The 27,349-nt window shown below is 43.1% G+C and overlaps 3 protein-coding genes, 1 long non-coding RNA gene and 2 other non-coding genes across 10 annotated transcripts in view; 5 read left to right on the top strand and 1 right to left on the bottom strand.

Annotated features, from left to right (window-relative positions):
- The window catches only part of LOC146572331 (uncharacterized), a 50,340-nt gene extending 47,487 nt beyond the window's left edge, over window positions 1-2,853 (top strand). For all 4 annotated transcript variants that reach the window (XM_085276370.1, XM_085276369.1, XM_085276372.1 and 1 more), the window contains one exon: window positions 868-2,853. In XM_085276370.1, the coding sequence (XP_085132496.1) occupies window positions 868-964 (97 nt within the window). In that variant the 3' untranslated portion in view covers window positions 965-2,853. The remainder of the gene's footprint in view (window positions 1-867) is intronic.
- Window positions 2,854-4,984: 2,131 nt separating this feature from the next.
- LOC146572328 (uncharacterized) lies at window positions 4,985-7,601 on the top strand. The gene is made up of 5 exons (XR_014892913.1): window positions 4,985-5,167; window positions 6,601-6,738; window positions 6,954-7,034; window positions 7,241-7,280; window positions 7,423-7,601. It is a non-coding gene; the product is annotated as an uncharacterized LOC146572328 (long non-coding RNA).
- Window positions 6,788-6,876, top strand: LOC146572330 (small nucleolar RNA SNORD60). Its single transcript, XR_014892956.1, has one exon. It is a non-coding gene; the product is annotated as a small nucleolar RNA SNORD60 (small nucleolar RNA).
- Window positions 7,072-7,160, top strand: LOC146572329 (small nucleolar RNA SNORD60). Its single transcript, XR_014892955.1, has one exon. It is a non-coding gene; the product is annotated as a small nucleolar RNA SNORD60 (small nucleolar RNA).
- A 619-nt stretch (window positions 7,602-8,220) lies between the features above and the next one.
- On the top strand, window positions 8,221-10,933 carry gng13a (guanine nucleotide binding protein (G protein), gamma 13a). Its single transcript, XM_085276368.1, has 3 exons — window positions 8,221-8,550; window positions 10,312-10,416; window positions 10,527-10,933. Exons 2-3 carry the CDS (start codon window positions 10,319-10,321, stop codon window positions 10,630-10,632), a joined length of 204 nt encoding a protein of 67 aa, XP_085132494.1. The 5' UTR covers window positions 8,221-8,550; window positions 10,312-10,318; the 3' UTR covers window positions 10,633-10,933.
- A 24-nt stretch (window positions 10,934-10,957) lies between these two features.
- Window positions 10,958-24,903, bottom strand: chtf18 (CTF18, chromosome transmission fidelity factor 18 homolog (S. cerevisiae)). Of its 2 annotated transcripts, XM_085276366.1 has the most exons (22): window positions 24,687-24,903; window positions 22,018-22,107; window positions 21,789-21,939; window positions 20,996-21,185; window positions 20,777-20,869; window positions 19,967-20,019; window positions 19,097-19,238; window positions 18,770-18,994; window positions 18,585-18,682; window positions 18,347-18,470; window positions 18,127-18,263; window positions 17,922-18,015; window positions 17,745-17,843; window positions 17,525-17,655; window positions 16,855-16,969; window positions 16,251-16,475; window positions 15,975-16,124; window positions 15,560-15,690; window positions 14,028-14,172; window positions 13,846-13,941; window positions 12,680-12,749; window positions 10,958-11,143 (listed from the first exon to the last, which is right to left on the bottom strand). In XM_085276366.1, exons 1-22 carry the CDS (start codon window positions 24,772-24,774, stop codon window positions 11,022-11,024), a joined length of 2,769 nt encoding a protein of 922 aa, XP_085132492.1. In that variant the 5' UTR covers window positions 24,775-24,903; the 3' UTR covers window positions 10,958-11,021. The 2 variants fall into 2 exon arrangements, with proteins under 2 accessions (XP_085132492.1, XP_085132493.1); XM_085276367.1 differs by lacking the exons at window positions 10,958-11,143; window positions 12,680-12,749; window positions 13,846-13,941; window positions 14,028-14,172 and adding an exon at window positions 14,185-15,148.
- Window positions 24,904-27,349: the final 2,446 nt, after the last annotated feature.

The following is a 27,349-nucleotide window of genomic DNA, read 5'->3' as shown; positions in this document are numbered from 1 at the left end:
GGAAATGAAAAATATTCCTCAGACATGCACTTTGAAAAATGTCTCAACCTTTTTGTGTTGACTGTCAGGTCTGTTTTATTTATAGCCTATAGCTCATTTAAATCGTTAAATTAGTGATCAGCAAAGTGTGTTCAGAATTTGCAAACTGATGATGACTCACCTCATGAATCATGACACACTACTCTAAGTTAAAAGTATTATGTATAATTGAAAGCATTAGTGTTGATGCTGGTATCGGTAATACCGGCCCTGTATTCACAAGTGAATAAGCACAACACAGAACAAGCTTAAACACATGAACTTTGGACAGTTTTGGGAGAATTAGGTCAGGACTGTCTGACATGCAGCATGCAACAGGAAGTAATCTGCTTCACACACATTCACACCTCTGGATATATCTCCACGTGGTTTTATGTGAGGGTGCATGCAAGAAGCAGCACTGGTAAATGCTGCAGACAGTTTGCACAACCACTTAATCCAACATCGCACGGAATTTATACTCAGGAGCTGGAATGTTAGCTGGTCTAAGTCCTTATATGTGGAAATAAGACCTTAACCCTGTATTTTGAAAGAAATGTGAAAAACTTTTGCTATGATCTATTTCTTTGTTCCCTGACTGCCAAAACTTTATCTTGAACTTAAAATTTGAACAAAAACAAACAAACAAAATATACATATTCTTATTGCCTGGGGTTAGAGGTCATCACCGGTGACAACTTAGGTCACAGAAGGTCATTCAAAGTAGCTAATGTGCGATCAGTGTTAGATATTTGCATCCTCTCAAATCCCTCCACTTTCCATCTCTGATTCTTTGCTGTATGCCTCAGCACTAACCGAACCCTTCTTTTATTCTCGCCCAACTTCCAGCTCTCTCTCCGGAAAAAAAGCAACAGTCTCCATCTTGGACGACATTGGCAGCATGTTTGACGACTTGGCAGACCAACTGGATGCGATGCTGGACTGATCTGCTGCACGCATCTCATTTTCCTACAAGCCCTTTCCCTCGCCTCCCCCCTCATCATGCGTAGGTGTAAGAAAACTCTCCCGAGGCTCAGTGCCGGCGCGGAGAGTGTGTGTTCGAGCGTGCGCCCCCTCGTGCGTGCGTGAGCGCTTTCTCATGTAGCCTTGTACAGTACTGACGAGGGGAGTGGGGGGGGGGGGGTCCTCTTTGTCTGGTGCAGTAGCTCTAGTACGCCTCCTGGTGCAAGGAGGCCGCTCCCACACAACCTCTGACCTCTGCAGCTCAGCATGTCACCGCCGCCGCCTCCGCTGCCACCCGGCCTCAGATGGCTGTGTGAACCATGAGAAGCACAATCATTTTCCTCATCCTTTGATCTCTACAGACTTGGACCGACATGCTGACTCAGTCAGACAGGGAGACAGCAGATAAGCATATTGCTTGCAAAATAAGCACACTATCCATCTGGCAGGGAGATAGCTAGATAGCTAGATACATAGATAGACAAGGTAGATACTGATGAGACGTCCAAGAAGATTTATAAAAGCACATGGGGAGAGAGGCGGGCCGCTTTCTGTGCCCGATTCGCTCCTGCAGCGTCAAAAGGATGCATTTTTCCAGTCAACTCGTAGCCTCTATTTCTCTTCTGTTCCAGTGGAGGATTATGGTTAGCCGGACTTCCTGACTCCCTGTGTGTCGTCTCTGTTCATGTTGTTGTTGTTGTTGCTGCCGTTGCCGTTGTCGTCGTCGTGTGTAGTCCCTGCTGATGCTCACGTCAGTGTCCTCCCTCTCGTACAGTAGTTGTTGTAATGATCAGAAAGATGATATAGATGTGTGTCCATGAGTTTTGAGACACTCGCACGCACACACACATGCACACACTTATTACATCTTGCTAGTCTTCAGCTTTGTTGGCGGTTAACTCCAGCTGCGGAGGTTTGCTTGAAAATTAATCTGCACACACACACACATACACACACACACCACACCCATGAACATATATTATATATATATATAAATATTTACAAGCACACTCATGCGGTATATCCCTTTGTCCTGCTGCAGTGAACAGTGTTTATAAAAGATAAACCTATATTTCAATGCTTTATATAGTACATCCAGTATACATACATAGAGTTTATAGTATACCTGGGTATTTGAGCTGTTATGGCTCCCTCTAGTGTTGGTTAGTGAAACTGCCTCTAATTGGCCCACCTTGAATCTCGTCTCCCCCACTTTTTGTTTTTTTACAATCTCCCTCTGTGTCTGGTTTGTTAACTCTACATCTCTCTGTGCCTTCGTAGTGTTCTTCATATATTCAGTTTTTTGGTTTGTTTGGTTTTTGTTCCATACTTTAACATATTTATTGGGGTTTTTTTGGGTTCCTTACAAGCCCTTTTGTGTCTGTGATGTCTGAATAGCTTCTATATACGACCTCTAAAATTAGTCAGCTTGTCTACCCCATTTAAAACCAGCCCATGTAAGTCCCCCCGTAAGCTGTAATAAGTTGGCTCCGCTCCTCCTTGAATCCCTGGTTTTTAGTGGCCCACTCAGAGCCCCCCCCCCCCCCCCCCCAAACCCCCCCAGTGTTAGCCAGACAGTGGATCAACCACCAGTGTTCATCCCCCAATGAAGAGTCCACTTGTATTTTTATGCTCTTTGAAAACAAAGATGATATATTTGAGAGACAGATGGATCTATGTGAATACTATTAATAATAACAATAACGATAATGGCTGTAGGCATTGAGGTGAGCTTCTGGTCGAGTTCTGGATGTGTTGTGACGGCTGTTGTGCCATGTTGGTTGGGTTTAGGTTGTGTTTCTGCTGTGACGATGCATTCCTGTACAGCTGTGATGAGAATAAATGTAAAAAAAATAAATAAACCGGATGCTACTCTTTCGCAGTTGTTCTTTTGCATCTCGCCTTCTACAGCAGGCCTGATTACGCCCGAGTCACTTCACCCGCACACAATGGCAGAACATGTCAGTGGAAAATCCTCTGGTAATAATTTTGCTGCTTTTGTAATGCTCTCCAAAAGAATCAGAAACCTAAGTGAATCTATCTCCATTTTTAAGACCGAATGCATTGAATTTTCAGGCAAAATACTGTTATAAATTGCAGAACAAGATTTATTACCTACCCAAACCCGAGCGTACAGCGATAAAATATAACTGAACAGGTAATGTGTATTTTGGCTATTTCTACTCACTGACGTGTGACACAGAAATTTAAGCAATGTGGAAAAAAGAAAATGCCTTTGCCATATGTGGGGATTTCAGTGGGGACACAGGGGTTGATTACCCCCATTAGAAATGTTGGTGATTGTTTGCCAGCTAATATTAAGGAAATGTTGCCCTGGCCTTTGTTTTTCAATCAGACTCTATAACTTAAATGAGCTGTACAGTGCTTGAAATTACCGGAGATGTGTGTGACAGGTTTCGAATATGCAGAAACTGCAAAAAAAAACAAAACAAAAAAAACCTACAACCTGCAGCAGAAGAAAACACCAGGATGAAGGAAATGAAGTGTCTAATGGAGGACTCATGGACCCATCCTGCATAATGTTCCTGACCAGTTTTGGTGAATCGCAGCCTCAGTTTCCTTTCCTTAGCTGATAGGAGTGACAACTGGTGAGGTCTTCTGCTGCTGCTGTCCATCTGCTTCCACGTTTGAGGTGTTGTGCATTCAGAGATGCTCTTCTGCATAGCATTCATTACACACTCTGACCTCTGACATCAAAAAGGTATTTTTACACAGAGATCTGCTTCTCACTGAATATTTTTTCTTTTTCAGAACATTTTCTGTAACCTCTAGAAATGGCTGTATGGGAAAATCCCAGTAGATGAGCAGTTACTGAAATATCTGCTGTCTGTCTGGCACCAACAGCCATGTCACTTTAATCAGCTTTTTTTCTCTGTTCCAATGCTCAGTTTGAACTTCAGCAGGTCATCTTAACCATGTCTAAATGCCTAATGCACTGAGTTGCTGCACTGTCATTGATTAGATATCAGCATTGATAAGCAGTTAAACAGGTGCACCTAACAAAGTGAGTCTGCAGTCAACATTATATTATATATCCAGTCTTATTACTACATTGTTTCTATATTCTGCAGATCTAGCTATGCCAGTTAACTACAATTACATATGGTATATTGCTGTTGACAGGTAAAACTACAAATAAGGTGACAGGCCAGTTTTTATAACCTTCAAATCGTGTAAAAACAAATTCCAGGCACATTCCTGTGCAGCACTGATTTTTCGCTGCACCATAGGAGGAGCCACACCTTTTGTTCACCCAATGAAAAGTCCAGTACATGATTAATAGTATTATTCTCAGTGAGATTTTACACTTTCAGACAGGTGTTTGTTGTTAACATGGCTTTCTACATGTGATATGTGCACACAGGTACAGGGGCCCAACTGATTAAAGGATGCTGACATGCAGGCTGGGTTTATCTGTGGTTGCACTTTTTGAGTTTATCCACATTGTCCTGTTATGTCATCATGCCTGCTGGGAGTTAAAGGTCTATATATATATATATATAGAGAGAGAGAGAGATTATTTTTTTTACAAACTATTAACTAGTGATACTTGAATTTTCTTAATTTCCTGCCTGAAATTCCTAATAAATTACCAAAAAAAGAAAAATGCCAGATGTAGCAAATGATTGTAAAAAGTCAGAAGTTTCAATAAACACTCAATTTAAAAAAAAAGAAAGAAAGTCAGAAAAGGATTTTATGGCAGTTATAATGGTTCAGGCTTGAAAGGGTTCATTGACCACGATGAACTACAAGTCCCATGATGCCTTGGACCTTGCGCATCTGAAATATGCCGACAGCGTTAACTTTGTTTCTAATTACAGTTTACAATAACTCGTTGTTCTCATGCCCGCATATCAATGAAGACCCAGTAAACAAAAACAGGGACAAAAAAAAACGACCCCCCCCCCCAGCAGAAACAATTAAGCTAGCTCTGCAGCTAACAGTTAGCCCGGAAATGATAGGACACGGGGGAGGGGCTTTAACCCTGAGAGGGTATGTGAGGGACTTCAGGCGGGCATGCAGGTCTTTTCCTTCTCAGCCCGAGCAGACGATGGACCTTTGAAGACTATATACTATAAACACACAACATGGAAGCAAAAAAGGCCGAAACGATCTGGTCTGCTTCGCTAAATACTTCAAAGGACGGCGGTTAAGAGTGAACGAGGTGAGTACTGGGTCTGCACGTGGAGGAAGTGTACAGCGACTTACATCGCAAGCACGTGCAACCATGTGGCGATAAAGTAGAACTTGTGCTCCGATTTTTAAAGTGCATTCACTGGATTAAGCAACACTTTAGTTAAATGACGGATCCATTTAGCTATTCTTCAAAATTACTTTAAGGGTCACGGTTTTCACGTCTTTGTGGAACCAGTTGTTGTTCAATTCTGCAACAAATATTTTAAGCAATTCTGCGCAAAGTAAAAGATTCCCTGATTCACTCATTACACATTTAATTAATGCATTCTTTCTGTGTATGAATGCTCAGCTGTGTGTTTAGCCTGATACATGTCATAGACTGTATATAAAAGATGGACATAACATTGGCGCCTGAACGTTATTAAATGCCTTAGAGCTGCACTTTTGCCTAATTGTCAGCAGGGGGTAAACGGCTTTCTAGACATCTATGCAAAAATGACATTACTGAGGTCAGAGGAAAGAAGCAAACATTTTCCTGAAGAATTTGTTTCATTGCTAATAAACCTGATGAAGCAGGATATGCTTTACAGTGGACCTGCTTGGGCCCCTTTATGCTTGCTGCATTGGTTATGTGGTGCTCAAATGGTGATGTCGCCACAGCTCTGTAGCATTTACACCAACACCAAGGGTATGAGTACACACTGCAATGTTGCCACTGCTACATTGTGGGTGTAGACATCAACACTGGAAGCAGAGAAGGGTTTTATTTCATTATTAACAGTGACACGATCATACACTCAGATTTTCAACACAGTGGCGGTAGCTCTCATGTGAGGCTTAAAAAAAATTGAGATGTGCCAACCAGCTGACACAATGCCAAAGTGTGGCATGTGACGACACTTTAGCAAATGAGGGCGAGTATAATGGGCCTGTGAGTCTCACAGTCAGATGTGCTATTTACAAAGAATAAGAATAGAATAATCCTTTAATTGTCCCACAAGGGGAAATTTGGGAGTGTCTGGTTTAAAAATTTATTATTATTAATAATAATGGTAATGCCAGAAATCTTTTGCTTGAGGTGTCATAAAGTCAAAGTGTCACTGACTGTGTCCTTTTATATACAGTTTATGCTACATGTTGCAGACAGTGAGTACCCTCAAAGTCTGAGCAACACTGCTGGACAAACTCATGACGCAGTTTCTGAATTACTACACACATAGTCTCGGTTGTACACACTCGTAGCGGTTGGTTGAAGGGTTTTGGGGGGGAGTTTGGATTTGTCTCTGTTAAAATAAAAAGCTCCTTCTGCCGTGCGACCTTTACAAATGTGCCTTTCAGCCTGTTTTACTACAACAAAGCAAGATTTGCAAGTCATTTGAGGCTCCAGTAATCAATTTCCAAAGCGCATGAAGTGCCTTCTGCTCATGATTAAGATCATTGTGTTTGTGTCTTGTTTTTCAGCCTTCACGGTGGGATTGGATGACAGTGCAGAGGCTGGAGAATGCACAGGGCTGTTTAGCAGACTGAAGGCTGGCTGAATGCAGTCGGAGAACAATGTGATCACCTGGAGATGAAAGCAGAGCAAGAAGAAAACAGCTGGTGAGCCTTTTTTCTTCTTTCTTCTTCTCTTAACAAACGAACCGGTTCCAGCCTGTGACGACAAACTAAATAAACTTTTCTGACACCTACTATGAGAGCTGAACTCCAGCTCCTGATTCTAGCTTTTCTCTGAGGCTCAGTTATTTATGATAAATGTTTTTATGATGAATTGTCACGTTGCCTTCATCTTTAAAAACAACTACTGTGTTTTCCAGGTGAGAGGAAGGTGACTGGAAGTAGGCTGTATTTTGCCACATGGTCCTGAGAAATGGGCTTTCATGCTGGTCTGAGATCAGGTGAGTCTGTATAAGATGCTGGTACTCGAACATTTTCAGCCTGTGATGACAAACTAAACAATCTTTTCTGACACCTACTATGAGAGCTGAGCTTCAGCTCCTGATTCCAGCTTTTCTCTGAGGCTTCTGGAGTAATCCTGTAATACCATGTGATGCTACGAATGTCTTTATGTGAATAATAACTGAGCTGCTCCTCTTGTTTACAGCCCGACTCAGGATGGCAGATGGTGATCTAGTTTCTTTACGGTAAGTCTGTTTATATGCGATGCATGTGGGAGAGCCAGTGACGAGAAAAACTCAACACCTCGTGTATGTGAACTTCCAGCTCATGGCTTGTTTTGCTTTTCTCCTTCTGTCACTCACATGAATGTGTATTTGTGTCTTTCAGGTGTGGTATTCAGATGTCGTCACCAGATGGGGAAGCTGCTCACAGGACAAACCCAGCAAAGATGATTTTATGGGACAGGAGGATGTTGTTTTATGCGACAGGAGGATGTTGTTTTATGCAGTTATTTAAAAATACTTTTTCAAATTTGCCAAATAAAAGTTAAACTCTCGTTTTCTGAATGGTCTCTGTGGTGGTGTCATTCTATTGAAATTCTGATGCCTGATTAAAGCCAAAAATGAAGATTTAGGCCAAATTCATCCACCATGAGTTTGTGAATTCAAGAATGAGATAAGATGAAACTTTATTAGGTGGTGCAGGATTTAGAAACTGATACCACAGGTGCACCACCTTAAGAGTAAAGAACAAAGTGGGTACAGCTGCAGTCTAGTCATACTAACTAGACAGTCTTTGGATATTTAAAAGCACAGCTGTGCACTGGGAGGTACAGCAGGGTGACTAATTAAGAATCTGCTGTTCAATCCATGCAGATGTCAAAGTGTCCTGGGAAAAGATGAAGCACCCATCCGCATGATGAAGGTTAAAATAAGTTTAGTGGTCAAAACAATGGCAGCATTAGAGAGAAGGAAAACGTGTTTAGATTACAGGTCAGGTGTTTTTGATGGTCTGTACCAGAGCTGAGTAAAGAAAAAAATCAAAGTACTGTTCTGGTACTTTCTGTGGGGGCCTCGGAGGAGAAACAGGCATAGCCTCCGGTCACATGAATAGAAAATGACCTCCCTGCGTGTTTTCCCTTCGGAGCGACTCATTTGCGTTTTCCCTGCCTGCGCTGAGGCTCATTGCGTGCTCGGATTTCCATACAGGTGCGTCTGCTCCGGCTCTCGTTTGACTGTCAAAGCAGGCGCTGGTGCTTTTTTTTTTTCTCTCCGCCCCCGCAAGCATCCAGCTTTACCGGGGAGGAGCGCAGAGGAGTGCCTTTACGCCGCGGAGAGCCGACACACACACACGCATATACTCACACAGCCTCCTCCCCCCACCGACTCCGTACTCATCTACCGGTGAAACGCCACCGACTCCCGGCCCTGAACGGTCCTCGCCGCCGCTGAAGCCCGGTCTGCACCCGGCAGCGCACACACTCGAACAGCGGTCCTCTCCCCGGTAGGCCTGACGGTAAGAGCGGCTTTGTCATTCACTCGCTGTCACCACACGTTCACGACGAGGTACATTTATGTCCTTCCTTTATGAGAGGGAGGACAGAAGCTGCTGTAAAATGGGAGGAAGACCGTGATGGGGCTGTAGCATTGCCTGTAATTAAATGATGAAGGCCTTTTCATGGACCGGTTGGCTGGTGGAGAAGCGCAGCAGGATGGATGCTGGTGGTGGAAACCGGCACCGGCAGCCGACCTACTTAGATCCATTAAAAAGATGAAGAGCAGGAGGAGGGAGACAGCTTCCAGTAGAGAGGGCTTAACCGATCCATGATTGAACTCTCTGGCTGTGTCTTGCTGCTGTAATGTGGCCTGGGGCAGGGTGGGGCAGGGCACAAATAAGATAAGAACACGAGACCTGTTTTCTAACATTAAATATGTTAAAATATCCTGAGGTGTCTTAAGAAAGAGACAAAACGCGTTTTACCCTGATTATTTACATTTAAATGGTGTAACTCGATCCTTTTTCTGGGAACAAGAGAGAGAAAAATGGAAAACAGTTCATGACCTGCTCTTCTTTTAAGAAATTCGCTCTGTGACTGTTTTTCTTTGTGCTTTCCGTCTCCACTAAACGAATCAGTTTATTCTTGCTCTAGTATAAACATTTTACATGTCAACAGGATTCAAATACAATGGATAAACCTAACAAGATGAGGAAAGCACAATTTTAATGTGGCGTCATATTTTCCCACTAGCGCTGTCCCATACTGCAAATTTTGGTACGATCCAATACCAAGTAAATACAGGGCCAGTATTGCCGATACCATTACCGATACTTTTAACCAATAAAGGCAGCTCGTGTAGGGCAGAGCAGTGTGGCATAATGTAAGAGTTGAATCAGATTTGCCAAATTCTCTCCACGTGTTAATGATCACCAAATCACTGATTTTGAACTTTCCACAATAACGCGTTAACACAACAATAACACAACTTTAAGCTTTTTATGTATTTTGAAGACCTGGAATGTAAACGTGCTGAAATTTGCTCTAGGCTATAAATAAAATAGATGCGACAGTCAACACAAAGGTTGAGACATTTTTCATAGCGCATGTTTGAAGCATATATTTTCTTTTTTTTAAAAAGGGAGAATAGAAACAAAATATCAAATCCTGTTGCGGCAGTATCAATCTGATGCCAGTATCAGTGTTGGTATCGATACTATCAATATTTGGATCACTCCTCCCACCTCATTAATTAAGTCAAGCCCTTTTACTTATTTTACTTCTGATCATTTTACTGGCAGTCTCTCTGAAACCTGCTTCTCCATTATGTACATGGACACTGCTGTATGCCTAATCCCACACAAACCATCCTTCTGGAGTCAGAGGTCAACAGCCAGTAAAATCGTATTCATCCACAGCTGAAAATAGTCCACAACACGAGCGCAATTTACACCTGTTAGAGTAATGTTTGCAAAAAGTTGTGTTTATTAGTTTTTTTTAAATGTGAGTTTTATTTTGAAAAATTAGAAAATAACACAACACTGGTTCTCTGTGCAGAGCTTATCCACGCAGTGAATTATGACTCAGAGCAGAAGCGACAACAAAAATACTCCCGCTTCAAAAAGGAGCTGGAGCAGGATCAGTCGGCTGCTTTTACTTCTTTTAGCACTCTAAAATTGGCGCAGTTGCAAAACAAAAACAAGCTTTAATCATCTGTGTAGTAGAGCTGTGCTCTTTCAGTCTCTGATCTGCGTGTGTGTGTTTGTGTGTATACACAACAGTAGCATCATGGAGGAGTGGGACATCCCACAGATGAAGCGCGAAGTGGAAAGCCTTCAGTATCAGCTGGCAATCAACAGAGAGAAATCTTCCATCACTGTCACTGAGTGAGTCCACCTGCTGCACACACACACACACTCGTTCCCTCTCTGTTCAGTACAGCGTGTGACCCGTTGCTGACCGTACGACTCTCTCTTTCTTTTATCTTTTTTTGTAGGCTGGTGAAATGGATCGAGGGATGTGTTTGTGAAGATCCATTTTTGAATCCGGAGCTCATGAGAGCCAATCCCTGGGTGGAGAAGGGCAAGTGTGTGATTCTCTAGCGGTCACACACACACACACATACACACTCATATATATAAATATATACGCACGCACACACGCACACGCACACACAATCACGGATGCATACAAACTGAAGGATGACGCACTGCACTAACTCACATGCTCGCTCACACACACGATCAGTGCTATCACCGCTTTTCTCTGAATGCTTTCTGTGGAGACGAGTGTATGTGTGAGTGTGCAGCACCGAGTAGCTTTCTAGAGGTTTGTTTTGATGAACAGCACCTTTTTATTGGCTCTTTACACTGTCAATCCAAATAAAGACTGTTTTGAATTTAACACGCATTGATTAAGATTCTTTCATATGATACAACAACAAGTGCAGCTGAGAATGAGACAGTAGCGTGTGTGTGTGTGTGTGTGTGCGCTACAGCAGATCTCTGATGTAAACATTTCGTCTGACAGCGTTGGACATGCCCTCATTAAACCGGAACCACACGTCACTGTTGCCCACTGCTGTCCCCATAGATAGATCTGCTCTCTTCTCACCTGCGGAGACACAAACAGGCTTTGAGTGCACTCATTCGGGTCCAAGTATTTTCATATTTGATTAAGCTGGTGGCTTTTTTCACAATGAATTAAAAAGTTCATACTTCAATTAATATAAATTTTCCAGTCCAAGTTTCTTAAACCAAAGAGTTTTCTGTCATTTCAGCTCAAACCAATGACTTTTACATCAATAAATCCCACAACAGAGCCGATGCTGATCTGTGTAACTAGTTTAGCTCCAGTTTCACACTAAGGGTGAATTCTTTTTTTTTTTTTTCTTTTTTTTTTTGGATGGAGGACTTGAGGAGGTGGAAATAAGTTATGAACATCATCAGCCTTCAACTTCCAGTGGAAAATTTGCAGTTAGGCAGCAACACTGTTTATTTACAGTTTATTTTTAACTTGTTCTGTTAGCTCTACTTTTGGTCTCCTTCTCCTGAGGAGCTAAATGCTAACTACTTGCTAACAGTGGTGTCTTCCAGTGAAAACAGCCGCCTGCTGTAGTGTAAAAACGACACTATGAGAGCAGTGAGGCTGAAGCCGCAAGTACAATAAAAATCTGATCCATCGGCGTAAATATCTGTGTATCTGTGGCTCAACATAAAGCTCTGTAAAGACGATGAAAGCTGCAGACTGATAATCATTTAATCCATAGCATCCTTTCACTCTCACACTGTTGTCACATTATTGCATAATTCAACTATGCACCCATCTAAAGTACTGATGCATACCGTTGACGCCACCAGATCCAAATTAGTGCTTCTCAGTCCTCTCCACAAACCGATCCAATCAAAATAAAAGTCTGGGAAGCATTACAGAGGATGTGGAGCTGTGCCTGTTTTAGTAAATAAATCCTGCTTTGACCTACAAATGACCACAGGTCTGCGTTTCCACCCTGATTACACTGCTCATCAATGCCCCTGATGGTGTGGTTTCAGGAGGGTTAGTGCTTTTAATGGGACTTTTTGGTCATACGGTAAATAAGACATGCACAGAGACATGTTACGGGTCCTGAGCTAACGATGATGCACTTTTCCAGAACTGCAGGAGGGGTGGAGATTTAATGTATTCAAACAGCAGTCACAGTTGCCTCCACTGACTCAAAAGCACCAGCAGGCTCAGAAATGACCTTGAAGAGTTTTATTAGCATCCAAGGGCTACAACTGCTACATCTCAGGAAAATGTAGTAAACTGATTTTGAGGAATGCTGGACACTATTATTAATGTACATTTTAGGAAATAAATATTAAGTATGTTTGTTCTATTGGCTGATGCATAAATATAAGGATCGCGCTGTGCAAAGTAGTTTGTTTGGCTAACAGAGATCTGATAATAAATGCAAGTGGTAACAGTGCTGGCAGTCCAGCAGCTCTGCCTGCAGACTGCAACAAAAACGCTTAATTACCAAAGTTACATAACACACATTAGTTGTTACCTCTGGTGCGTGTGGACCTGATGTGCTTTGAGGCATTAAGTATTAAAAAAAAATCAGAGCAGCCTGTGTTTTCCACATTTGAGATAAATGAAGTCAGGTACCTGTGTCTGATGACGGCTGTGGTCTCTGGGGTTTAGGGGCAACAGCTCGACCAAAGAAATCCACCTCAGGCTGCAGGACGCAAACACAACAACAAAGTGATGAGAAGGATGAAGTTAAACAGGAAGTTTCAAACGCTTTGTCCTCAATAACGAGGTCAATATCAGTGAACAATCACACACACACTCTCTCTCTCATTAGCCTAATTTCCCAGTTGTCTCCATCGGGGACTGTGACCCAGTGGCTTCTTATTAGCCTCATTCCTGCCCTCTAGAGGGAACTATTATAACTCATCTAGGCTCAGTGCAGACAGGCTGCTCCACTCTGGCTCCACCAGCAGGCACCAACTAACACCCACATGTGTGAGGAGCACAGTGACCACACCCTGAACATACAGTAGAGTCTATAACAGTAAACATGTTACCGGCAGTGGAAACTTGAGCTCTGTGTTTTTTTTCTTTTGTGCAGTGCTGCGAAAAACTAAGCACACCTCATGACTCAGTAACTTTAGCAGCAATATTGAGGTTGAAGGCATTCAGAGGAGTTTGCATGACTCAGTGACTACAAGGTGACCATTTCCTGTGGTTGTAAAACCGCCTCAAACCATCACCCCTCCACCACCGTGCTTAACAGCTGGTGTGAGGTATTTGTGCCAATATATTGTGTTTGGTTTCAGCCAGAAATACGTTGTTCTTCCTAATAGACAACATTTCACCATGAAAGTGTGCCAAATGATAATCTTAAAGAATTAAAGAATAATCCCAGTGGATTATTTCAGATTTTTTTTTATGACAACATCACCAAAACAAAAGGCAAACATGTTGTGCAGCTAATGTGGACCAATCAGAAATTAGAGAAAATTTAAGATCAGTTTTGAACAAATAAACGAAGCCTGTATGTGGTTTATAAAGCTTTCTCCTACGGTAGTGCTTCTCCTCCCCCCCCCCCCGGTGTCAGCTGGTATACACTCCCACCCCCATGAACTGTATCAAAGGTTAAGAGGGGGCACTTTCAAGTTAAAAAAATAACAAAAATAACAAAGTGTTTTTTCTGTGTTCAGGCCAAAAATAACAACTACAAATCAGACCATATTATCAGGTAGTGTTGGTCCAGAGCAGCAGTGATTTTCCAGCAGCTAACAGCGTGTCAAAGTGTTTGTGCGCCTCACCCTGCTCTCCACTGTGGTCTGCTTGACGATGTTCTCCAGCCTCTGCTGGTGGTTCCTGCTTGCTTTAGGGCCGGCGCTCTTTTTGTCCTCCGCTTTCTACGTCACACAGACACGGCGCATTACAAACACGTCACGTTAATTAGCACGCGCGGGGCCAGGTGCTACGCGTGCCCGAGTCTCACCGGTGCTGGGTTTCGCAGCAGCATCAGTTGCTCGGCCCTCCTCATCTTCTCCTGCTCCATCTCTCTGCTGATGGTTTGTTTGGCCTGGTACGTCAGCTGGCGGCGCGGAGGCAGGCCTGGAAACCTCACCACCTCCTCGACGCGCCTGGAAACCCGCAGTAAACACAAATGCACTTGTGATGCAACTGACACTCGGCTGAACCCTGTTAGATGACGAACAATAACAAAAAGCTTCCACTTCTGGTGCCGTGGTTGTTGTTTTGGTTTCCCCCCCCAGAATAAAACCCAGAATCTCTCATTCTCTAAAACTTTAATCCTCTTACTGCTGATCTCCAACTCAATCCACACACACACTCTCACTCACAGCCCTGTGGACCAATAAATACAATAAAAGCAGTCACACGGTTCAGTCGGCTATTTATTGTGGAATAGCGTTATGTCAACCGTGTTATCATTAGCATCTACATGTGCAGATATCATCTTTAACATCTGAATCCACACAATTCAACAGCAGTTCTGTAACAAACAATAAAAATGAACAACACTGGTTAAACTTCATATTACTAAAATCTAGCCGCAGGTTACTTTTAAATTCATTTTTAACCGTATTAGGACATATTAGGGATTTATAAGGACACACAGTCTTCTGCATGAAAGCAGACATCAGTTCTAGGGTTTATTTTAAATGACCTCTCCTCATCTTTCCCACTCTTCTTCCCTGCACATCTCCTCCTGCTCACAGCGTCCGACATGACCAATCACCAACTGCGGCCAAAAAGAGAGCAGTCCAATCAAATAATCTTGTCCTGCCTGAGCGCATCCGCTGTTTGTGATGTTAAATGTTTAGATCCACGGCTGCACTCTGTGCCTTTTATGCGTGAGATATCAGAGAGTGGAGTTGTGGTGCGCTTGAGAGGGCAGGTACAGAAAGGTGTAGATCAGCAGCAGCAGCAGCAGAGCCAGCACTAGAGGCAGGCCCCAGTCGCTGGTGACCAGCACTTCGTCACAGCGAGCCTGTAGAAAGGAGCCGTCCTGGGCGTCCCGCTGCTCCTCCACACGGGCCGGCATGGCTGAGGTAACAAGCTGGTTATCCCATTCTAACTGCAGCAGGCGCCGGCATCCTCAGAATCACAAAAATGAGGGTGAACATTAAGTAAAAGTCTCTCAAGTTAAAAATGCTCTTTTTCTTCTTTTATCCTTTCATTCCTCGACCTTTCAAAAGGCCACCTCGTCACTTACTGCCTACTAACCTATCTAACTTAAACCCGCCCCTCCTTCCATCCTCTCCTCCATTCACCTGCATCCAACGGTGAGGCTTTACTGCTTGCTACCCTGCTTCAACCACGACCATCACACACACACACACACGCCCACCAGGTGTTAAGGGGATTAATCTCTTAAGCCTCCATGCAGAGAACCACAGTGTGGACAAGAGCAGTGACCTTCAACATCCCTCAAACACACATCAGCTCTGCATGAGTCCAGTGTACAGTGGAGTCCAGCCAAGTGTGCGTACGTGTGCGTGTACTCACGGCTCCAGCACGTAGGTGTACTGTCCCTCTGGAGTGCGGTCCTGCCTGTAAGAGAGATTGTATGCCAGCATGGTGTCGATCAGCTCACGCATCTGCTCCTTCTCTCTGCTGCTGAACAGCTGTGGATTCACCTGAAAGAAGAATAAGAAACTTTGATATCATGACCCACCCACATCTATCTAAGCAGACACAGAGGCTAAAACCTGGCATTTCAGGTCCTACATTTACAATGCTTTTTGTCAAATTTAATGTTTGATGTGCAAAATTTAGGTTTATAAGATCTGCACCATAAAACCATAGATTTGTTTTAAAAAAAGGCATCATCATCATTGCATTCTGCACATTTTGCACAGTTTTGGAGTTTGGGCTGAACATACAGGCATGTACCAAGGTTACAATGTAAGCTTTTACATACGGGCCGTAGTTTGGGACAGATGATGTCGAGAAGCAAGGTGAGGATATCGAGGGTCAGGCTGAGCTGACTGATCCTCGCTCTGATGCTTGCTGGGGTGTCGGCCAACATGGTGGACAGAGCGTTCTTGCAGCTGAGGAGCCGGGAGGAGGCCTGGACGGGACACAATAGTGACTGATCAGCAATGATGCCTTAAAAAAACCCAAACAAAAACGTGTTCTTCTCCTTTTATCACTTTTCCTTCGCACTGCTGCACAGGTGTGTGTAGGAGAGTCGTACCTCGTGCTGGCTGTGGGGATAGCTGATGCGGGGCACGTTCGTGTGGGCAAACAGGAAGTGAAATGTGATGGAAAGGAAGGGCAGGTATTTCATCAGAGAGAAGTTCTGCCCGTGCAGAATCACGTGGCTCAGCTTGTCTGAGAAGGCCAGCCAATCCAGCGCCTCGCACGCGCTCTGGAGGTTTGGGTCCCTCACACGCATGGACAGATAATTATCATACAGACCCTGAGGAAAAGAGATGTAATGCAACATTACACAGTGAACCATGAACTACTTTATATTCTGGAAACTTCCACATGAGTCAGTGCTCCTCCTCAGCTTTTCTGTACTGCTCATATTAAGCACGGTTAAAGTTTCAAACATTGAGGTCAGCGTGAGTTAAGAAATCCCTGTGAGCCAAAAACTCAGAAGCCCCACCCACCTGCTTTTCAAACCTTCTGTTTATGACAAGCAACCAATCAGAAGAGAGTCGGTTTAAAGGTGCAAGAGTTAAAGAAGCTCGTTTCAGACAATCGATGAACTGAGGAGCGGCGTGAGGGCCCGATATAAGATAACAAGCAATTTGAAATGAGCAGAGCAGGTCCCATAGAGTTTCCTGTATTACCTGAGAAACCTTTTCATATTCTCCACTAGACGAAGCCAGATGCAAGATGTGCTGGAACCTGTGAGCTCCACTTCCCGAACCCGGTCCGTCCTCAAACCCCTCACCGACACGTTTCCTGAAAATAATGAATATTTATCAGTAATTTGCAACATATGGTCCTCTACACACCTCAAACACCTGCTGTACCTTTTATTTGTGCCAAAGATTTAACATTATCTTATGACTGTTTACGATGGTCTGGCGGTCGTTTGTTTTTCAGGAAATTCAGTTTTATTTATATAACACCAGCCACCTCAAGGTGCTTTATATTGTAAGGTAGAGACCCTGCAATCACATGACCGCCTGTGAGTAAGCACTTGGCAAGAGTGGGAAGGAAAAACTCCCTTTTAGCAGGAAGAAACCTCTGGCAGAATCAGGCTCAGGGAGGGAAAAGAAAAGACACAGTGACTCGTTTCAAGGCTTCCTACGACTTTCACCTGCTTCAACTGAAGACTTTAAAAGACATTTTAATACTAAGCTCAGTTCATATGCGCTATGATTATCTTCAAGGTTTATCTATTTACTTAGTGATATTTGCATAATTTTCACACCCATAGGTGTGAATCGTCATCTCTCTCTCTGTGTTAGCCATGTGACAGACTGCTGGCCTGTCTCGGGGAACTCGCCGTACCGTTTTGTACGTGGTAACTGGAAGATTTCCTGCCATAGATGGAACAAGCCTTTGTTCTGGTCCTTCTGCCCCACAGAGATGCTCTGAATCGTCTTGCTGTCCAGCTGCTTGACGCCACGACTATGAAGGAACTGGACAGAAGCACAAACACATGTTTACACCGAATTCTTCACACTGGCTGTGCATCTGCCGGGCTTTCCTTCTCAGCCGCGGCACCCACCTGCAGCGTGTTGATGCAGGACCGGATGTCGTTGTCGGTCTTCTCGCACAGTGACATCAGGGTGCCCGTGTCTGCCTTCAGCCCCTGGCGGAGTGAGATCTGCAAACAGCGATTTCGTTTAAACAAGGATCAGCAGCGCGTGTCGAGATGTGTGCGTGCATCTGTGACTATGCTGACCTCTGCCAGTCTCTGTGCCAGGCGGGAAGGCTGAGTCTGTGGGAAAGCCAGGAGGAAAGCCTGCTGCCTGAGAGGCCGGAGAGCTGGGACATAACTTAAAAAGAAACCGATGACTTTAAAACGATAAAGAAGTAAAAATAAAGTAAAAACAAATAACAGGTATTCACAGTTCCCACTCTGCTGTTAATGCCACAGTTTCTCTTACAGGTCGTTACAGATGCAGATGATTGGTCGCAGTAAGATGGACTCCCTCTTCTTCTTCTTCTTCGCCGTCTCCGCGCCAGCCTCACCCCCGTGTCCGTCTTTCCTGTTCAGAACTGCCAGCAGTATGTTGATGGCGGCCTGCGGAGCACATCAAAGGGCAAGGCATTAAGAACGGCTGCAGTCAATTAGCTGCTCTTTACCAATTTAAAGCAGGAGTGTACCGCAGGTGCTCCGTCAATCTCATCGATAATGAGGCAGTTCGGCCTCTCATTGGCTCCCAAAACGGACTTCATCTGTGTCGCTGTGTCGATGCGTTTCTGGAACACCTCGGCGCTGCGATCGTCACTGCACAAACATCAACAACGCCAAGTGAGGCTGTGAAGGAGGAGGATGACAGTAAACCTGCCATCTCCATGACTTACTGCCACTATCTGCTCACTTATTATTATTGTGACTAACCTGGCATTGATTTCAACCACGTTGTACCCAGCATGCTTTGCAATGACATGAGCCAGGGTGGTCTTCCCCAAACCTGGAGGACCGGATAGCAACGCCACCTGGAGAGAGGCCAAAATAAATCACACCGTGTGTAAAAGCCAGGTAATCAAATGCAAACAGATGTGACAGATGTGCAGCTTTTAGACCTTAAATTTGGGTCGTTTGTACTGGTCCAGTTCTGCCTCCAGCAGCTCCTCGGTCACCTCAATCTTGCTCTTGAAGCGATTTTGATTCTGATTTCCTTGATTGGGTTTAAATGCGTTCTGATTGGCAGCCTGTCTGTCGGATCGGGCAGGGCGGGACTTCCTCTCTCTTCCAAACACTACGGTGTCCCACAGCTTCAGCCACTTGAGCAGACAGCGGTTGGTGAACTGAACGACACAAGACGCGCCACATCAACAAGCCGCCTCCACAAAGACTTTAGAATAAGCCTTCCTCCTTAAAGTCACACAGAAACACTGCACATCACTTACATCGTCGCTGAGCAGCTCTGTGTAGTGACGCGGTGAAAATCTGTCCACCCACAGCCGAGATGCTCGGCCCTCTGTGTCCTCTGGATCCTCGTTTTCTTCATCTTCTGGGTTTTCAGACTCAACTAACGCGTCGTTTACACTGCTGGAATGTGACATAAACACAAAAACGCAGTTAAAACTCCTGCTCGTGTATGTAAACTCAGTCTTGATGTGTCTCAAACGAATGAGATTGTGGATATTAGAGGGAAATGAGCTTCTTCCAACAGGTGGCTTGATGCTCCCTTAGAGATGGGGTGAGGAGTTCAGTTGTACAGGTCAAAGCAGAGTGGTTACTCCTCCGCATCAAAAGGAGCCTGTTGATGTGGTTTGGGTATATCAGACTGAGGGAAGACCTCGGGCCAGAGCCAGGACAGGCTGGAGAAATGATGTCTCTTGGTTTCCCCCCAGGCGAGCTGGAAGAGGTGGCTGGGGAGAGGGAGGTCTAATTTTCCCCTCTGAGACTGATACTCCCGTGCCCCGGATAAGCGGCAGATAATGGATGAATGGATCACACAGCACTTATTCTGTGCACTTCAACCACTCCATCTACCCCATATCACACGACCCATATAGAATCACAAACTACATAACGTGCTTGTGTTTGGACTGTGGGAGAAAGGCTGAGGAAACCCACTCAGGGACATCAGGTGGGATGTAAACCAAGAACTTGCTGTGAGGCGACACCGCTAACCACTCCACCACTCACGCCATCTTATCAGTCTCAGCTGATGTTTTCTGTTTTTGTTATTTTACAACCAGCCCAGTCTGTGTCCTCTTTTGAGCCCCACATGAGTGTGTTGATGTCTGTGAGTGAAACAGGAAGTGAGTTACCTGGCTAACAGCTCTGTAAGACGCTGCGATTCCTCCACAACCTGTTGGTGGCGCTGCAAGATTTCAAAGGAACACGAGACATTGATGTGACTTTACAATAATTGTATGTTCTGCTATTAATGTAAGGGCTACAGCGCCTACATTATATCACACATTTTCAAATGAATTATATTTATAGGCTTTTGTCACACTGGAAATCTAAACGCTCTTATTCTTAGATCTTCCATAACGAGACGAGCAGATGAAAAGTCCCTCTACTACGTGCTGTAGCTATGAGAGCTGTACATGTAGAAAAACTGCTAAGTAAGCTACTCTTCTATATCTCCCAGTCCTTCAACTTAGCCCCTGTTGTGCAGAATTAAAAAGTTAACGATGACAAAGTGAAGCAGAGCGTTAAAAAGCATGAAAGCTGTCCACTGAAGCTGCGCTTTGTGTTCTTCATTCATGCTTCTTTGAGCTTTGAGGAAAGCTGATGCTGCGACAACTGAATATGTGAGGATTATTTCTTGGGTTTCTTCATCTTCTTATTAGCATTTAGCCATTAGATTAACACAGAACACTAGCCAATCAGAGTTAGGGTCGGGACTTCGTGGTCTCTGTAAGTAGCGTGATGATGAGATTTCTTAATTTGCTTTTAAGTTTATACTTTAAGCACATCTAAGGTCATCTTTGAGGTCAATATTAATTCTATTAATAGATTTCAATATAAATCCACTTTTTTTTAAATGAACACAATTTTAGTGGATAAAAAATATTCTTGGTAGATGCATTTTTTAACACTGGGTGCAGGGAAGGTAATGAGTCACTCACCCTGTCTGCTTCTTGCTCTCTCAGCAGTCCTATCGGCACTGCCAGCAGCCCCAGTCCACCCTGGGAGTTTGGTACTATTCTGGAGTCTGCTGTCTGAAGAGACACATGGAAATGTAGAGAGAAATAGAAATATTAACCAAACTCTGGAAGCTGCAGCTGCTGCACATGCTGCCTGTGCGAAATTCAGCCTCACGGATAAATAACCGGGGGGCATTTAACCTTTGTCTCTGCGTTCTCTTTCTGTCGGAGGTAGACCCGATTCCCAGACGAGTCCGTCACACTGATGTAGTCTCCCTCTAAAGGAGGTCGCTTCAGCACACGCAGGGATGCCGGCGCCGCTGTGGGAGGTCGCTGTGGAGTCAGTGGAATCTCAGCAAAGCCGCTGATATCCAGCACAGCAGGGGTAGAGCTGGAACACAAAACATGTTCAGAAGTCTCAGATTTATATTAAAGGCTGAAATCACGCTTTTGTACAAGTATGATTTTAAAATAACAATTTTATCGTGCAGGTTATTGTTATGCCCATCTCCACGTACAACAATCCCATCAAGGACAAAAACAGAAACTGCTTAAATATGATGGAAAAAAGACGACTGCATTCAGCACCAGCTACATCTGCTCCTCAGGCACCTGTGCGCCGCTGTGCCCCCAGCAATACTCGCCACTTTGCTTCAAATGACTGTCATGTATTGTTTTTAAGTGCATCTTACTTGTGTGTGAGTTTCTGCATTAAAATGTATTTCCGCTAGAAATGTTTGGGATTTTTAGGAACATCTTTTTGCTCCGGTATCAATTGAAAGAGATGCAGATGAATGTTAATATAATACATGTCTATTATTGATCTCAATACAATAGTTCAATAAAATCGCCACAATATAACAAAGCAAATGAGCTCAATAAGTAAAAATCAAGGTAAAAATAACACATAAATAAATAAAACACATTGAAGGTGTCTCTGAGTAAAACAGGTCAAATTCAATGATGCTAAACAAATCATTTAAAAAAAAACTACCTGATGGCGTGAGAGGGCTCATAGTGCTCTGGAGAGGATGGCGGTGTGATGTCATCACTCAGTGAAGGGACTTTGCTCTCTTGAACTTGTGCTGCGTTGAACAGTCGCTTGACCACACCAACGTCCTGCTTCTGTCGCTTTGCCTTTGGAGCTGGAAGAGGCAGGCTTAGATTAAAGCTGCAAATTAGACAGGTGTAAAAATACAGGTGCACCCCGAGGGTGAACTCACTGATGGGCTGATTGTCCAGCAGGTGCTCTATATCCGAGATGTCGTCTCCTGGACCCTGACTGTGGCGTTTCCCCGGCTTGCAAGTTTCGTCTACGATGTTAAAGCACACATAAAATCATACATTAATTACTTCCTGGAGACTTAACCCTAACTTTATCTATCTTAACTTTATCACCACCATCCTCCTGAGCCTGACCGATTTGCTATCAGACCAGTATGGCTGTTTGCTGATCAGCTGACAAATGAAGAGGATGAAGAAGTGGTAGAAACACCCTTCAACCATGTTATAGGTGCTGAAGTTGCAAAGTCTGTCCTCAGAGGGCGCTCTGCAACTTCCCTGTTCCCAGCATGTTTATATAGCCACAAACAGCCAGCTGAGCAGTCCGTCTTTATTGGGTCACGGGGGTTGGAGACAGAGAGCACTCACATGTACAATTTAAAATGAACCAAACTGCATGTCTTTGGACTTTGTCAACCAGTTCTCGTGTTATCGCATTTCAGAATTTATTTTATATTCTACTCTGGTTTATAAACGTAACAATACATACAAATAATACAGTTTGACAAAGGGTTAGGTATTGTATATAGCTATGAATAAGTATGAATTAATGATGTCAGAATCACGAACAACTGTACCACTGTGTGGTAAATGATTACTTTAAACTCTTCTCATTAATATGGGGAATTATTAGGGATAATAATGGAGCAGATTACATACATCTTCTGATGTGTGGAGCCTGTTTCATCAGAATAGACAAAGGACTAAACAAAGAATTTAGTTATAAGTCTTATTCAAATACCACATAGTATGTATAATCATGGAGTTCACACACCCATTGAGGGAATAATAAACCAAACAGAGACAAAAGTCAGCATTTTCTTGGATGTATAGTCCTGAACAGAACAGCACCATCAGTGAGGTGTCAGAGGGGTCCGAATTAGTTTTGCTGGATGATGATAATGTTAACTTCACTTGATTTATCTGGTGTTGCTAGTCCGGTTTCCTCTGCAGTTATCTGCTGGTGTAGGAGCATCTGAAACTGTGACACCAAGAAACTGAATAGGCTGACTGGGAAGGCCAAGGCTGTGCTGGGGAGTCACTGGTCTGGCTGAAATGACCAAAATGCATAAGAAAAAGAGCATTCAGGCCCCTTTTTCCCTTCGTTTTTCATAGCATAGCTTCAACAAAGTGATGGAAACATTCCTTAGAGATTTTGGTCCATATTGACATGAAAGCATCGCAGTTGCTGCAGATTTGTCAGCTGTAGATCGATGATGAGAATCTTGTGTTCCACCACAAGCTAATGGATTGCAGAGAGGCCATTCGAATGCAGAGAACTCGCTGTCATGTTCAAGAAACCGGTTTGAGAGCATCTGTGCTTTTGTGGTAATTGTGTTATCTTGCCAGGAGCAGACATCAGATGATGCGCATACCATAGTCATAAAGGGATGGACATGGTCAGCAACAACACTCAGATTCTCTGTGGTGTTTAAATTATACTCAGAAGTATGCCAAGAAAATATATCACACTACATTTCACATTCACCAGCCTTAATCATGGATGGATCTATGTTTGTCTATGTTTATGAGTAAAGTCTGGCCCTATAATTTGAACACAGCAACTGAAGTCACAGCAGAGAACATTTTTCCAGTCTTCTACTCTCCAGTTATGATGAGCCCGTGTGAAGTGCAGCCTCATTTTCCCGTTATTAGTTCAAATTCAAATTTTTATTTGTCACGTACACAGTCATACACAGTACGATATGTAGTGAAATGCTTGGACAATTATTATTATTAGTTATTAGTTCACAGAAGTGAAGTCTGCAGTAGCACATCTGCATCGAGGTTTGATGCAGATCTGCAGAGATTCTCTTCTGCATACCTTGTTGTAATAACAATAATACAAATAACAACTTATCTCCCTATCAGCTCAGAGCAGTCGGCCCCTTCTCCTCTGACCTCTGGCATCAAAAAGGCACAGAGAAAACTGCCACTGGGTATTTTCTCTTTTTGGGCCATTCTCTGTAAACCCTGAATATGGCTGTGCAGGAAATCCCCAGTAGATCAGCAGTTTCTGGAATACATGACCGTGTTTACATGCCTAAATGCATTCAATTGATACGACGTGACTAGCTGGTTAGATATGTGTGTTCACATATCTACACATATACTGTATATTAATAACCTATTTTTTACTTTTATAAAGTCACAGCTACACATATCTAGATGTGTGCGTTCACATATCTACATATACGGGTGAGTGTATAATCACTGCCTCTAAGTCTTATTTGCAAACTCTACTTTTTATTGCACCTGTACAGATATCTCAAACTCTATTTTCATTATATTTATTATTTTTCTTTATCTTGTGCTATTATGTTGTAGCTTGAATGTATGCACTTCTATTTCTTTTTATTCTACCCGGAGTCTGTTTTTGTTGCGTTTTGCTCGATCCGAACTCACTGACACAGCTTTCCCAAAGATCCTGAAAGCCATTTAAACGCACCTCAAGAGCCGCACTGTTCAAAAGCAAAGCAGCCCTAAATTAAGTCTACTCCTAAACAAAAACTCCACTTTTCTACGACGGTTTCCGAGAAGTAGCTCGGCGATTTAACAGTTGAATCATAGGCTAGCTACCCTTTTGGTAACTTGAGTGTTTTGGACTCACCCTCCATCTCAGCCAGCACCTCCAGCTCGTCGGCAAACTGCTCCTCGAAGTCGTCGTGTACCTCGAACAGTTCATCGTATTCGTCCATTTTGCCTGGTCCGATAAAACCCGAGACACGGCGGCTAAATAATCAGGAAAAATATATTTCCCCCGATAGCTTCTTTCTCAGCTTCGACAGTAGCTTTGGCACAGTCGTGTTCCCGGCAAATTTTTTGTTATGAAGTATTACATCCGGGTAAGTCCGTTGCCCTCACTCCTGATTGGCTATCGCAGTTCTTTCCTATTTCCCGTCATACACTACTTAGCTAAATGATCTGAATATCTGAAAAAAATGCCGACATTTCCCTGTAACAGTGCGACTAAATGTGTGCCAAGCTGTCTCCCTTAAAGCAGAATCGTTTCAATTTCAAATAGATAAACCTTGTTTCTGCTTGTTTGACCAGAGGGTGGCGCTGTCACTTCTCTTTAGTGACATAGCTCGGATGTGTTCATTTCCTGCCCGATTCAGATAATATTTTTTGCGCATATACCTTTGAAGTTGCTTCTTTGACATTTTAATTTGGATTAATTTGGAAGGTTTTCTCTTGAATTAACATCAACTAACTCTGCACATATTTAGTTAAAATGCAGTCAAACTTGCAAGTATTCCAATAAAATGCACTAGTGTTGACATCAAAGTCTATCTCCCAGCCCTAGAGAAGATTTTCTTTATTCATTACTATATTATTAATGGTAAATGGTAAATGGCCTGTATTTATATAGCGCTTTACTAGTCCCTAAGGACCCCAAAGCGCTTTACACAACCAGTCATCCACCCATTCACACATACAGACCTCTATGCACACCAGTTATTCTTATCGCTTTTACCAATACCACATATGATGTTGCACATGGTAATATTGTATATTAATAAGTTATTTTTAATTTTATAAGGTCATATTTCCACTGTAAACAATGCACTGCACTGTTAAAACTCATGAAACACAAGTTATAACATCCACATGTGTGAATATTACAAATAATAGACCTTCTGATATCTTCTTATATATTTTTTCTATGCGTTTTCTCAGTTTGCTGCTTTTTACCACCAAAAGCTTGAAACAAACTGCAAACAAATTTACATCAAGTGGAAACTTAATTAAGTGATATTTTCTTAAAACGTGACTGGTGAGCTTTCTGTTACCTGTTGCTGTGTGTTTTGCGAGTGTGAGAGTGGGGTTTTGTGTGGCTCTGTGTGAGAGAGAGATTAATGATGATGGTGTGCGTGACGTCAGGCCGTCTCCATCATCGCCATCTGCTCCTTATAGCGGACAAACACCGGCCAGCGGCTTGTGTGTGACACTGAGTTAATTTCACATCAGGGAGCACAAAAGCAAGACCGATAAACTCTCCCTGACACCCACTCTTGGACTTCTCCATCCTTTCATGCTGTCACCGATGAAAAATGTACAGGTGTGCTCAGAGAAAAGGCTTTTTCACTGTGAGGCCAGCAAAAGCAAACATGTCAGAAAGCATAGCTACAAACAAGTGTGTGAAACAGTAAAGGTCAGAACTCTTCATACAGCACTGGCTTTATACGGATGAAATATCCAAACTGATGATGACTGATGAAAGAAAGGTAGAGAAAAATAAACACTAAAATTGAAAAATACATGTATTTGAGAAAAAATAGAGCTTTTAAAAACTGCAGTCAGGTCCGTATGATTTTTGAAAATTAAACATATTTTCTCTAAACCACCTCAGTAGAGTTTATGTAGTTAATCAAAGATGTACAGACTAACACAATTTGACTGATAATTTGATTGTTTTTCATTCTTGGATGAAGTCTCACCATAAACTGTTTCCTTCACTTATCATACCTCCAGATCTATTTTATTTCACACGCTCTTTGTCTTTCCACATCATTCATCATAATTTAGTTGTCTTCTGTGGTCTTTCGGGCGTTCTTGGTGCTGCAGAGCTGACCGCTGCATTCCTTCTTTTTGAAAATGAACCAGATAGTTGATTTGGTCACTTGTAAAGTTTTTGTCATCTCTTTTTCGTTTGGTTCATTTTGGATTTTAAACCTAACGATGGCCTGCTTCACTTGCATCAACGTCTCTCTGGACCTCACATCAAGAATTCCAGTAAACAGCTACCAAATGCAAGTTCTGCTTTTTGTATCAACTCTTTCTATATACTTAATGTATCATGAATTAGCAAAAGAGCAGATTTCACCTGGCCATTAAGCTGTTTCTCAGTCAATTGTCCCATTAAGTTTCAACCTCTGAAAATGGGGACTGTGAATTAAAAACACCTGTAATTCCTAAACTTCAGGCACATCTCGATCGACTAATCTAAAATCCGCTGTGGTGGTGTACAGAGGCAAGATTATAAAATATGTGCTACTGTTCAGATATGAATGGCAAATGATTCTCATATAAATGGTAAATGGTAAATGGCCTGTATTTATATAGCGCTTTTCTAGTCCCTAAGGACCCCAAAGCGCTTTACATATCCAGTCATCCACCCATTCACACACACATTCACACACTGGTGATGGTAAGCTACATTGTAGCCACAGCCATCCCATATAGTGCATTTATACTCTACCTGAAAAGTCTACCTGAGCAATCAAAGCACTTTATACAACTTTCCTGGTTCGTACAAGCACTTTGTTGTCT

Source organism: Mchenga conophoros, linkage group LG6 (assembly GCF_057382185.1).
Source record: "Mchenga conophoros isolate Kocher_MC1m ecotype Shallow Benthic linkage group LG6, M_conophoros_male_GT1.1, whole genome shotgun sequence".
NCBI classification, from domain to species: domain Eukaryota; kingdom Metazoa; phylum Chordata; class Actinopteri; order Cichliformes; family Cichlidae; genus Mchenga; species Mchenga conophoros.
The sequence above is the reverse complement of the archived record's forward strand: the minus strand, read 5'-3'. Positions and strand labels throughout refer to the sequence as shown.